Source organism: Botryllus schlosseri, chromosome 1 (genome assembly GCF_051294905.1).
Source record: "Botryllus schlosseri isolate E-star chromosome 1, Bs_hap1, whole genome shotgun sequence".
NCBI classification, from domain to species: domain Eukaryota; kingdom Metazoa; phylum Chordata; class Ascidiacea; order Stolidobranchia; family Styelidae; genus Botryllus; species Botryllus schlosseri.
Window position 1 is genome coordinate 16,363,496 of NC_137236.1, and position 13,981 is coordinate 16,377,476.

Here is a 13,981-nt window from a genome sequence, read left to right on the forward strand (position 1 = left end):
GCTCGTGGTCAGGGATCTCTTTTATATGGCTGCAGGTTGTGTAACCATGATCTTAGTAAACCTGTCATTGTGACATTAATTACTTTGTATAACTCAATTGAAATCGAGCCCCACATTTTTGTCACGAGAGGAGAGGATACTTGGTCACAGTTGTCTTCGCACAAACATCATCTGACTGTATTCTAGATCTTTTATCTTCAAGATGTAATCTCAAATGTTTGACAATATCAGGACTAAGTAATGACTGATATGATCTCTTTTGCCAATAGCTCACAGATTTTGAGTTCAAATGGCCCAGGTCACACTAGGTGTGTCATAGGTTCCTGTCACATCGTCTCATACAGATTTATAAGACTATAGAATATTTTTCTTAACACTTTTATACAAAACTGTTGGTGCGATAGCATTTATTCTTACTTGGAATCGACACACGTTGGCTTTCTGTCCTTGAACAAAGCGTTGCTACACCAAGCACAGTCTGGATGAGCCGAAATGCACGCCTTACAGTCTTGGGCGACCGAGCACACGCTGTTTACGCCTGTTAAATTGTTCTCAATTGAGTCTGACAATCTTGGACAAATTCATCCCACGAAATCGTACCGCATTCTCAAAAGCATTGCTGACTTAATTCAATCTTCGTAGATAGCGATGAAACGACTTACGATCTACGATACCGGCGAGATGTTAGGAAATTCAGTCTCTTTGGCGCAAATGAGTGCAGTAGATCATATGTGGGACTTCTGTCACTTGATTTGATGAGTATAGACGCAAAGAGCAACTGACTATAGTAGCCAAGATACTCCATTTCACGTTTCCATTCACAGTAAAGCGTCATATTCATAACAAAGTGTTGTAGTATATGCTGATGCAATCTACAGTTTTGTACACTACACTGAAATGACCCAGTACCACCCACTACACAAATTTCGAACCGGTAATGTCGGTACCGCAATGCGACAATGTTATGCAGCACCAATCATTTAGGAGTGTTCTGCCTGAAAGATAATTATCAACCACTTACGGAGGAGGCAAATCTAACATGACCAAGTCGCGAATTAGTTTCGCACAAAAATTTTAATAGGTCTACTGCCTAAAAATGAAGATTTAAAATGAGATTTTTACCATGAGCACAAACGAGACGAGAGTTGCTATACCTAGCCAAAACCAATCACGTTACTGGGTCTCTGCAAATATATTATTCTACCCGTTAAGCCAGTGGTACCCAATTCTTTTTCGCTTGTGGCACACTATAAAAATTATAAAACGCTGCGGCACACTTACAAAAAAGTTGCCCAAAATCGATTAAGGTTGTAACGCGAATGCAATACTCGTTTATACGAACATATGTTCGATGGAAGCGAGGTTCAATTGTTGACCAACGTACCCACATTTCGTCGCTTTTCAAGCAGTGTCTCTCGGTTACCGCGTTTAATTTCAATCAAAACAAAAAAATCATGTTCACATACCTATTAAGTATCTACCCATATTTGTTCACATCAAATCCTGAGAAGTGTAAGTTGAAGTCCAGACAACGAACATGATTTGCTGCAAGATTCCTTGTTTATGAGTTGATTAGAAAATAATCAAAGAATTTCTACATGACATAGCAGCCTAATTATGATGTGGATGTTATACTATACTCATTGGCAATGTCATGATTGATTTCATGGACTGGACATGCTGGTCATATTTGATTATTTATTAGCTATTGATGAATTTAGACTATTTTCAAGTTTGTCTGCAAGCCGTATCTTCAATGTTATACAGTTTGTTCCCAAAATTCTACAAAAAACCGCAGCACACCTGCTAATCTGTGGCGGCTCAAAGCTCGGGAATGACTGCGTTAAGCATCGGAGTCTTATTCAAAACCATTTAGTAACGTACAAGAATGCAAATGCAATATTGGTGCGTGAGTTACTTCAAATTCAAATTTGTCTCAAACACATAGACGACTAAGATTGCTTAACAAGAGTACGTACACAGTCGGTACACACGTACCTGCATTTTGTGATGCGACTAGTACAAACATGTACACCACGAATACACTTTCAGAGCGTAAGAGGCCTTTGTGTATCATCCTCTATTAAAGCGTAGCAGGAACTTGGAACTTTGTATCAAAGCACTGGTATATGTATGAATGTATATACTCTAATAGTAATTCTGAATAGAACATTGAATATGAATACATATGTTAGTCAATTTGACTAAGCATTTTCACACAATATGCAACCATTCCGATGAAACGCTTAAATGCACGTGCAAATTGCATTTATGCGTAAATGAAGAACATCACTTCGCTTCGGCCAGGGGCTGGCAACGTTGAAAATGCAAAGAGTCATTCAGAACAGGATGAGACTCCGCATCCGCGGTTTGCAGACCTCTGACTTGCATCTTACAATCACGTGATAAACGGGCATGTGGAAATAATGTTAACTAAATCGCTTATTTTTACAGCATACTCAAAGAGAGCTGCTTACTCATTTTCACTACGAAGCTGGCTAACGCATACGCAGAAAAGACAATCGATTAGGCTGTACCGCTGTTTGATTATATGTCCACGCAGGGTATTAACACGCATGTTTAGTTACGTAGCACAGATTTAGTTACAATCGACATTGATTTTGATGCTGAAAAACTAAATTTTTGACGAATAAATCAAGATCTGCCCTTGTCAAAGTCAAAGGTTCTTCAAGGATATTGTGAAGCGTAGCTTTAGAAAACCTGGTATATTTTACCCAAGTTTGACATGTGGAAAAACTGATTGGTCATAATTGACTGCCTCGGTGATAATATGACTGAATTGGATACCCCAGTGCCTTACGAAATGTACTTTCCATTGTGAGTTGTCACGTAGCCTATTGCGCTGAAAGTTTCCAAATTTCCCAGCGAAATGTAATAATCGTTAAGTTATATTATCATCCGAACAAGACACACACAATGTACAACGTGATAAGACACAATGCGATGTAATGAGCGGATAGGAGGATGCCTAACGATGCGCAGTTGCCTAGAAAATATGATAGTGTTCATTTTTCCCGTAATGATTGCATCAAGACCGTACCGCGATTCGTTAGGGGACAACTTCTTTAAGGCTGGACTGAATATGGCTTGGGAAAGAGTGACGTTTTCGTGATAGGGATATCTCGGATATTCATATGAAGTATAATATCATATTCCCTAGCATTTTTATTTTGGGAAAAGTCTTTTTCCACGAGGAGCCTATAGGTGGATATTACTTCCAATGATCCAGTGTCTTGCCAAAGGTTTCATCAGGATCGTCTTTCCGCTTCCGGTTTGTCCAATAATAGTCAACGGTTTGGTTCTATGATTTTGTATGACTTGTAAAAGTTCTTTAAAGTCTATATAACAGGGCCGGCCAACCCGTGGCCCGCGACGTAATTTCCGAAATTAGTATCAGAAATGGATTGCACAGATTGTGAACTTGCAAGGCCAACCAAAAATTTGATTAGTCTGGCCGCAACACTTGAGATGTGATGACTAAAATATCAGTTCCGACGAATTGGCAGATCCATGAGCCAGTCACATTTTCGTTGAAATTCGTACACTACAATAAAGCAGAATAATTTGCGATAGATTTATCAAAACTAATAATTTTCTACACGCTTCGCGCAGCATGTTGTCACACGATTTCTTGCTTTTAATATTGTTGGCCCTTTGTGAAAATGAAAGAACGCCTAATGCATCAGATTGAGTCCATCTATATTCGCGATTACGAGACAAAGTGTCGTTAAACATATGCGTACTTGCGTTTGCGCTCGCAGAAGACCGTCGACTATGAAACCTAGGCACAAAATGATTGACGCATGTTGGTCGTAGCTTTCGATATCGATATGTCCAGGCGCCAAATAGTCCATTCCTCGCAAACTGAGCCCAGCGATATACAACAGGCCCGTAATATTGTCAAGTGACAATATTCTTGACCTATGAACTTCGAAAAATTTTCTCGCTTGGCGCGGTTAGTGGCCCGCGCAATAGTTCGTCAATCAAATGTGGCCCTTTGGCTGAAAAGGTTGGCCGCCCCTGCTATATAGCTTCCATGCTTTGGAGAACAGTGTGTATCGAATCCCTCAAGCGGCACGTATACTCGCGCCTTTATATGATTTGAATCTGGCTTTCAGTTGTGGGCAAAACTCTTGGTCTGGCTCCATCAAATAATCATCATATGACTCCATTACTTTACTCTGTACATTTTCCTACGCAAATTGCTTGATTTTCATCTTGAACCTGCTGAGATATCCTTCTATATGGATATCAGATATGTTTAAGAGGCAGGGGTAGGCCATTCATGGAAACCGGAAGTGAAATCAGATTCGATAAATAAGTGGAACTTGAGCATATCTGACAAGGAGAATGTGGTCAGGTCAGTAACGAAGAACGTCCAATTTTTAGAATATTCTGGTGGATTTAATCTGCTTGCACTACTCACCAAAGTGGTTTTATGTATTTATATTGCTGCCACTTCAACTCGACATTTCTCAAAATATAATGATCCGTTTTTACACTTCGTATTTGGTAACGTAGAAAGTTTATTTGGAATATATCTTTATCCTTTTTACGACTAAATTTCTTGGAGATACAGAACTTTAGTAAACCAATGAATAGCATAGCCTATTCATATTGAAATGAGCCCGAATATTTTCAGATGACACTTGTGAGAGGTAATCGTCAGCAACTAGTAGAGAATTGGAAATGATATTCTCTGTCAACAATCGCCACGAACTTTCATATAAGAGAGCGTACAATGTACTATTTTAGATGGTACACGGACTCCTTTTGTTGACACAGCATTGGCTGATGTATTTTGATAGAAGTCGACTTTAAAGCACACAAATAAAAGTGTGAACGGCCCGTCCCAAGGACGCAAAATATGTCGCCTCGGTAATTTATCGCCCATAAGCGGGATTATTCCACACATATTTGCCAATGGCAGAATTTACGGCCTTTGATTGCTCAGCAACAAGCTATACCAAATGAGCGAAATAGTCTTGATTATATTCTCGACAATTGCAAGTCTATGTGGCGTCAATGTCTTGTGTCGGTCACGAAAACCTGTGACTTCGACTAACGACTAAAATTATGCGACGCATCGTTTAAACCAGTGGTTCTCAATCTTTTAGTTTCCGCGGACCCCTTTTGCACCGTCTCGGACCCCGCGGACCCCCAGAGTATTAGTTGGAATTTAGCTCTATTATCGTGAGACCGTCATCTGTCTTGTGCAAATATCAACTGTAGGATAGTGATAGAGATAAACAGCAACAAAATGACCATTCTTGTAAATTATATCATTGATAGCCTCTTATTATATATATATATTATTATTATTATAGACTCTTATTTAGGGTTACCATACGTCCTTCTTTTTCAGGCTTTTGAAAATGCTCTCCGAGGACCCCCAAATGTTCTCCTTTTAGGAAATGCATCCTCCTTTACAGCCTTTTGAAGCTAAGATGATGACGCAAATTCGTGGTTCGAACGTAAGTGACGACTAGGGCTGGGCAAAATCGAGTACCTGAGTGATTCGATTCTGAATCACGTATTATGCTTCGAGTCGAGTCGAGTATTCGAGTATCACACATTATGACGTCATCACAGAATGTCGTATGTCAAAGTTCAAATATGTACCTTTTATGCCACAGCAAAGAATATAATGCCTTTTAGGCTGTTATCCACCACAGCAAAGATGCTTTGATATTTTTTCGACCATACCGATTTCATTGCACTTCGTGACAAGGTTATGGGATGATTATGACTTCGAAAATGTGTTATTTCACGTAAGCTTTGTAGCTTTTTACTATGTTTCGTATGCTTCAATGCAGCCAATCAGTGTTTTAAGCCTTCCACATTGGAAACTAGTATCAAAACTATAATTCTCGTTGATAAATTAACTTTCAGTGGCGAGGAGCTTGTAATTTCAGTACTCGAAAATATCGTCTTTTACTACTCGACTCGAATCATTAAAATTAATACTCGATTCAGATTCGAGTACTCGAATCATTGTGCCCAGCCCTATAGTGACAACTTTTTTGTTAGTGAGTACCACTAATTTTCAAGTAAAAAGTGTGTAAACCGACTGGCGATCGAAAAGGACGACCTTTTCAGTAAACCAACCACAAAGCCGAGAAAAATTTACCATACTTTCAGAATTTCACTCCACAATTTCAAGTCTGAAAATTTTGAAAAAGTGTCCTTCTTTCCCGATTCCGAAATATAGTAACCCTACTCTGATAATTTCAAAGCGATTTCTGCGGCTAAATTTCTTGAAATATGCGATGGGGCCTTGAAAGTCCACGCCGTCTATTTTATATTAACGAGTACCGAAAATCCATTTCTAGAAAGATATGTGGTTGCGAATGTGATAATAACGCGCAACGCTTCCGACGGAACCTTTGGGTAGGCTCGCAACATTTGTCACGAAAATTGAGTAACAGATATTTAGTGAACATATAACGCCCAGCATAGTTATTCCTATCTAGCAGCTCATCTTGAGGTGATCCCGGAACAGCGGTTATGCATATCACAGGAAAATTTGTTTTATTTTGCTCCAACTGCAACAAAACATCTCTAAACAGCACTCTATTTGTATTAGTACGCTATTGACAATTTGACAATAAATGAGTTTGAACGGTAGGATATTTCATCTCTAACGACCAGTCTGTTTATATGGTTTATGAAGCGAAACTAAATCGTGCTTTCTACAATTCAAAAAAATAAAACGAAAATGAGGTTATCAATCAATATGCAAATTTGGAGGTTTCGCGGACCCTCGGTTGAGAACCACCGGGCTAAACCTACCTCCGGTAACTACTTATACAGGAGAGCTATTTGATTCATTTTATACTTCCATTCGAGGTAGTTTTGACATGCCATGAAATCGTTACTTCCACTATTTCCAATTGCAATTGAGTAAATAAACATTCACGCTGATAGTTATATTTCTGCTTGCGTACCCGCGCTGACTACTTTGTCCCCTCTTCTCACGCGATAGTGAGACTACACAGATCCGCGGAGAAAGTTACAGCTCAGTGTTCTCGTTTGTCGTAATGGGGCAAACTTGACTTGTTTTACTGGGCTTTCTCAATTCAAGTTGGAAAGCTTAATCTACGGTTAATGTGCATGAGGCTGCGTATATGCATTCACCCAATTTTCTACTAACTACCCAAACTACCCAAATATAATCCAAGTTGAGGTAAATAGGGGAGCTTCATTAAGTAGGCCTACCCATAGAACTAATTTTTACTCTAAATAAGCCCTTGTGATGAGCTAATTACCGCATAGGTCTATTGGATGAACAGAACACAAATTTCGACCCGAAAATTTGGTCCTGGTTTTAAAGCGGCACTGCGCTCTAAAAATAATGTAGTCTCAAATTGAAGGGCACATCTATTTTTTTTTGGGCCACAGCCATTTTCTTCAGAAAGCCACCGTGATGGACCTGCAATTAAATGGAATTTTTAGAGCGCAGTGCCCCTTTAATCGGAAACTCGACTGCAGACACCAGATGTTGATTTAGTTCAAAACATTACGATTTTGCGATTATGAGTGACTTCTGGGAGGTATGAATTTCGACTTCAAAATCAAACACAATGCAGGATTTGTAATCGAAAATACGACTTGCAGATCAAACACAATGCAAGATTTGTCATCGAATACCCCGCTATAATCTTGGTGTGACGCTGTAAGAAATAAGTTGAATCCTGTCAATTGAGTTACAGAACATACCGCAAGGCCGTGACTGTCGCACCTCCGAAACCCATATGGCGACCAAGGTCAACGGGGCCCACAATCAATTCGTAAACTAAATATGAAGTAGAATATATGTAGGAAAATATATTATTGTCAATCAACAGTTGAATGACGTCAGCAGCATCGACCTCAACGAGATTTGTAAATCGAATTATTATTATCAATAAGACAATACTTTAAATTGGTGCGAGTGAATGCGAAAACGGTTAACAGGCTTTCATGCAATACTCACCGGAGGCTCTTTATAAGTATGAACAATCCAATTAGCACTTGCGTGGAGTATGGGGGGATGTAAGTTTGGCTCTAAAGGATTTGTGATTGAGAAAGTGATAATGAATTGCGGAATGAGGGCATACACGCCAATAAAACTAGTTGACCAAGGTAAAATTCACGTGCAGAGGAATTTTTTCAGCATTTGAAACATTTGGCTGAGAACAAAGTTTTAAATAAATGCTATTTCAAACATTTTCTGTTGTTGCATAGTGTATATATGGTCAATATATATTCGGGAAAATATAGTATCAACCTTTGGACGACCTGCACAAGACATTGTCGACGTATGCGATATGCGAATATGGAATCATAAGACACCTTGATATTGTCGATGGTTCTGCAGTTATGACCCGCAGGATTATCTATCACGTGAATCTATGAATGTTCCAATGATAACGGCAGCATGCCATGAACGCTGCATGGTGAGGTAATCCTGGCCTAAAAATATATTCTACTCATGAATACGACAGGGACCGGAAACCTTTTTTCCAATGGATTCATATTGCCCCTGTACTCACAGTACTTTATTTACGCTAGATGTGAATTACTCACAGAGTTCGATTTTACAAATCCCATTGAATGACAAATTCGTATTTCTTGCTGTTGTTGCAAAGCTATTCGGTAATAACGTCATTCATTCGTGATAAACTTATGGAAAACCTCAAACATAGGGTACGTTAACGGTAATCAATTACTATGGTTCCGTATCTACTTGTCGACTTGCAGCACAATCCACTTTTAGGCTTTATTAAGACACCGGCTATGCGGATCTGATGGCGATCAGGAGTCTAGTTATAGTCTACCTACAACACTTGGGAAAGAGTTCGGCTGAGGACTTGAGCGCGCATCATATTGTGGTTGCAGCTGTGGATCAGTGGATGTTACTACTACGCTATCTCGCCACGTCTCGTGGTGTCCGTTTCTAGGTATTTCTGCAAACCTGTTCATAATGGATGTATGAATTAATACAGCATGAATTTTCTCTGATTTCATATATATTACAGCATGATGTAGAGGTTGGATCCTTACCGACGTACATCCACAACGAAAAGCTAGTGATTTTTCACTAACCTGCAGAATAAACGAATACAATATGCATGCTGACCTTGCACCCTCATATCAACCATACCAACTGCGTTTACAGCAACGCCCTGCTTCAAGTCAGTTTACAGGATGTGCATGAACTCCTTTTGTAGTCATGAGGTATGACTCGTATTGTCAAGCAACCCACTTGTCACACATACACATTCTTGCAACTGTCAAAAGCTGTAAATTATATTCCACCATGATCGATCAAAAGTACAACACGTATATCCAATTAGATATCGTATTTCGAGATAAATTTTCCTCAACCTTTTCCACTATAAATGCCAGCTCCATGTTTATATGAAATATCGGAGAGTCTTCTGCCTGATTGAATAAACAACCACCGCGGGTACGAAAACGAATTCCTTGTTCTCGGATTCAAAGTAATCTCTAACGATAGACACTTAAATCTATGGTCATCTTCAACTAGTGATGTTTCTTTACTGTTTCCTGCATTGTCATATGTGAGGTGTCTATGGTATATGAAACTTTTACTTGATATTATAACATAAATACTATGTTGGAATTGGCTAGATCGATGATAACCCATAGATATAGTAGATAGTTGAAAGGTTAACTTTCCCAAACGAACTTAGTACCTTCTCCACTGTGAACCTTTTTCATATATTACAATTTTCACTTGATTATAACATCTTTGGTGAAAATTTATTGCATTTCAACAGCGGGCCGCTACATGCCTGGCGCTGGCAGCATAAAAAATCAACACTTAACGAGCATGCTTCTTGATAATCTCAAAAATTTTACTTGTTACAAAAGATTGCCCGAATATTTAGTGACTCTCTGTTGTGAGCTTGACCTGCAATCACACAGAGCGAAATACACGACATTGTAGGTAGGCAGCGAATGATGCTTATTCAACCAACCAACCAACCAATGAAATTGATATCGTGGTCTGATGTAAGAAATCTACCACGTGTACGTGGTCAATCTTGATTTCATATGTTTATTGTATCATAAAAACCAAACTCGTGCGATTGGGGTGTTGGATACGGCTTCATAACTTGTTAATGGGGTAATATCGGTAGCAAGTACAGAAACCTGTTGTACACCCTACTCAATATCAACGTAGCAATACTCAGACACCGAATACATCTGGTCTGCAACAAGGGTTAAACCCGTTAAGGGGTTAAACCCGTTAAGGCGTACGCTTGTATTCCCTTGCAAGTCCTCGTCGACATTGTTGGCAAAGCGACGGAAGAAATTGATTTTATGGGATTATTTGGCGTCAATATGTAATTCAGCATTTGTACACTAATAAACGCTATCACTTCACTGCAATGTAGGGTTGAAACTAGCAATATGACGTCATGTGACGTCATGAGGTTCACGTTAACGTTCACACAGAACCTTTCAAAAAGGTTCGTGTTCACATGAACCTGAACCTCTCGGAGGTTCACACCATCCCTAAAACATACCTTGATCACTTCAGCCTATCAATAAGACATGCGTCACCTATTCAGTTAATTGTTAACAGGAACAAGCACCAACCAAGAATCGTTAAACAATTCAGATAACGAATGTAAATCACGCAGATGAACCATAACAGGAAAAAGGGAGGATGTTAGTTATAAATTGCGAATAAATGGTTGAATAAACTTTGTAGAAGAAGTAATGTTGTTTATTGACTCAGATTAGCAAGTTTGTGCATTACCAGTAGGCCAATACGATGTGCAGAAACTGCTCATCGATTGGCCTAGCTCCAGCTTGTATTTTTAAATTGTTTTATGTGCCTTTTGTATGAAATTCATCCCAGGTTACTGTTAACTATATTCTGCATTAACGGTAACGTACCCACATTTCATAGTAATAAGCAAACAATATGACTTTAGAAACCCCTAAAATAGATCAGTGCTTCACAAACTGTGGAACCACATTTTCAAGCGGTTAGCGACAGGTGCGGTGTTTCTGTATTTTGACTAGTCTGCAATTTGATTTCCTCTAGTTTAGCTAAAACCACAGTAACAATTACGTAACAATTATTTCTGTTGTGCAATAATTTCACGTTGGTATTATTGTGTCACCCAAAGAGATTCACAGTCCAGCAAAAGAAACTAAACATCAAGTGATATTGAATAACTAGGCTCCTAGGGCTAAAGCAGTGGTTATTAACCTTTTCCCCCCTATATAGGACATACAATCAAAGGCCATAAATTCTGCAATGGGCAAATACTTGTTGGATAATCCCGCCTGCGCGAAAAATTATCTACACGACAGATTTTGCATACTTGGGAAGGGTCGCTCACACTTTCATTTGTGTGCCTTGGAGTCGACTTTTATCAAAATACACCAGCCAAGGCTGTGTTAACAAAAAGAGTTCGTGTATCATCCAAAAATAGTACATCGAACGCTCTCGTATTCGACATTTCGTGCTGGTGACGTCACATTTTGTGTTGCGATTGTTGGTTGACATACGATGTTCTTTTGAATTCTCTACTAGTTGCTGACGATCGCCCCTGACAAGTGTCAGCCGAAAATATTCGGGTTCATTTCAATATGAATATACTATTCAATTGTATATCTATATATATATACAAGAAACTGAATCATTGTTGAATTTTTAGAGCAATGAAACTTCACTGAGCAATGAAAATTCGTTATATTTTGTTAGGCGTTGGACCTTCGAATGACCATAGGCGCTGAAGTTAATGACTTATATTATAATGATTATTAACTCAATCGCCCCATGCCGCATGCCTTATGCTGGCTGAAAGTTTATGTCTTCATGATTACTGCCGCGGAAATTGTCTCCGCCGCAATACCGGCACCTAATAGTCGCTAATCCGCCGGCAGCACATTCCTAGACTAAGGCATCCCAACGGCCCCAACGGTCTCAGACAAGACTAGAAATAGACCGTTATCTCATAATTGCGAATACAGTTTGATACAACTCTGAAAATTATGTTTATTTTATAAAGATATTTTATTCGTGATGGGTAGCCATGTGAAAATCATGGAATGTATATATCGCACGATGTGCGCAGAAAAAAATCTGCCCATAAATCTCATATTATGAACATGTACGGAGATTCCCAAAGAACTGGGGTGGACATAATTTGGAAAATCTCAAAAATGAATCGTATCTATGTCTCATGTCTCATTGGATAAGAACCTTCAGTGAAGCTGCAATAAGGTCACAGAAAAGTCGTTAGGATTTGTCTAAAAGCGCTTGAAAGTAGCGGCCGTAGAGTGTGCGTATCAGCGACCATAGAACGTCGAGAAGGCTATTACGAGATCACGTCTCTTGATTCATCCATACTTGAATGATCACGACCGCAGAGGCTTGCTGATTATGTGCTTCTACTACTTCAAAAAGTTCGCTAACGGCAATGATTCTATGAGCGCATTGTACGGATCCGGCCCGCGACGGGATTTTGTCCGGCCCGCGGACGGTTACCCGTCTTACATCATAATTTACCCGTAGCGGGCGCAGTCTGCCGAGATCCCCCACTACTTGCAAACTACGTCAAATTTCAGTGACTGTGTGCTATTATATAAGTGTCTGCGCAGTAGGGTTGTCCAAAATTTGGAAAATCTCAAAAATGATGGGTATCAATGTCCCATTCTATTGATTACTGATAAAAAAAAACAATGAGCCTGGAATAAACTCACAGAAAAGTCGTTAAGATTTGTCGCAAAGCGTTTGAAAGTAGCTACCGACGAGTGGGCGTACCAGCGACCATAGAACGGCAACAAGACTAGTAATCACGAAGTCACGACTTTCGATTGGCTAATCGGCTATGCTTCAAAGATCACGACGGTGGCGGCTCGCTGATCAGTTGTTGAAAGAGTCTGCTAACCGCGGTAATTCTCTAAGCGGAATTTACGTTGGTTTGGCAGATAACGATTTAAGATCTATTCAGGACATGTTGAGTTACTAAATACATGATGATGTAAAACAGCAACTGCTTCACATAACCTTTTATAGCATGACTGGCTTATTGTGAAGGAAACTGCAGTAACCTACAGGTCTGTTGTGACCGAGGGAAAGCACGAAGCACGCGGAGAAATATTGCAAAGGTGCTTATGCTAGTGACAAACTAATTTCTCGTTTCGTAAGAGATGCACCATCATTAAATACAAATATAAAGCTTGACAATGACACTACTTTGTCTGATCTTATTAGGCTTTAGTCGCGGTATAAATTGAAGTCTTGAATGCTCTCAGGATTGGCTGAAACAGGAAAATGAATTCACTCGTAAGTGTTGTCAAAGTCCTCAATGATGCCGCAGAAAGAGATGTAAAGGTGAGCACAGACTAGACTAGCACAGACCCAGCTAGCATGACCATTAAAAAGACCATTTTGATTGTACAGCGGGGCTGTTCAAAAATAACTTTTTTCTCCTGAATCTTGCTGGCTACTTGATTAAATCGTTAGGCTGCCTAAAAAAACGATGCACACCAAATTTGAATTCATTCCAACCAATTTTTGCGGGTTTCGTAGAGTTTGAAAATTTGACCTGTGACCGGTTGGTCGGTGGATAATCCAAGAATTATCAGAGATAAACTGAAATACCTCCGCTTCTACGGCTTGTAATTGAGTCAAATATGTTTTGCATAGTTTTTGAAGACATCCCAACAATTTCATGGGGTTGGCAGAAAAAATTTGAATTTTTTTTTTTTAAATGGCTTTGAAGTGACATTGCTGTCGTTACAATACATTCATTAAATACGATTTATTCATTGTATATGTGGATAAATGGGCGATTAAAGCATCGATTGAGCAATTCGGCCAGCCAAGTACTCAATTTTCGTCTATCCGGCCCGTCGACTGGAGAAGTTGCCGGCCCCTGGGCTACGCTATACATGCAAACATACATGGGGTGATTACTTCATGAAT

At 39.4% G+C, this 13,981-nt stretch overlaps 1 protein-coding gene across 1 annotated transcript in view; it reads right to left on the minus strand.

Annotated features, from left to right (window-relative positions):
* Positions 1–2,165, minus strand: part of LOC145433717 (integrin beta-2-like) — a 53,023-nt gene extending 50,858 nt beyond the window's left edge. The window contains exons 1-2 of the mRNA XM_080310912.1: positions 1,999–2,165; positions 418–538 (exon numbers count right to left, since the gene is read on the minus strand). Of these exons, the coding sequence (XP_080167038.1) occupies positions 418–538; positions 1,999–2,077 (200 nt within the window). The 5' untranslated portion in view covers positions 2,078–2,165. The remainder of the gene's footprint in view (positions 1–417; positions 539–1,998) is intronic.
* Positions 2,166–13,981: the final 11,816 nt, after the last annotated feature.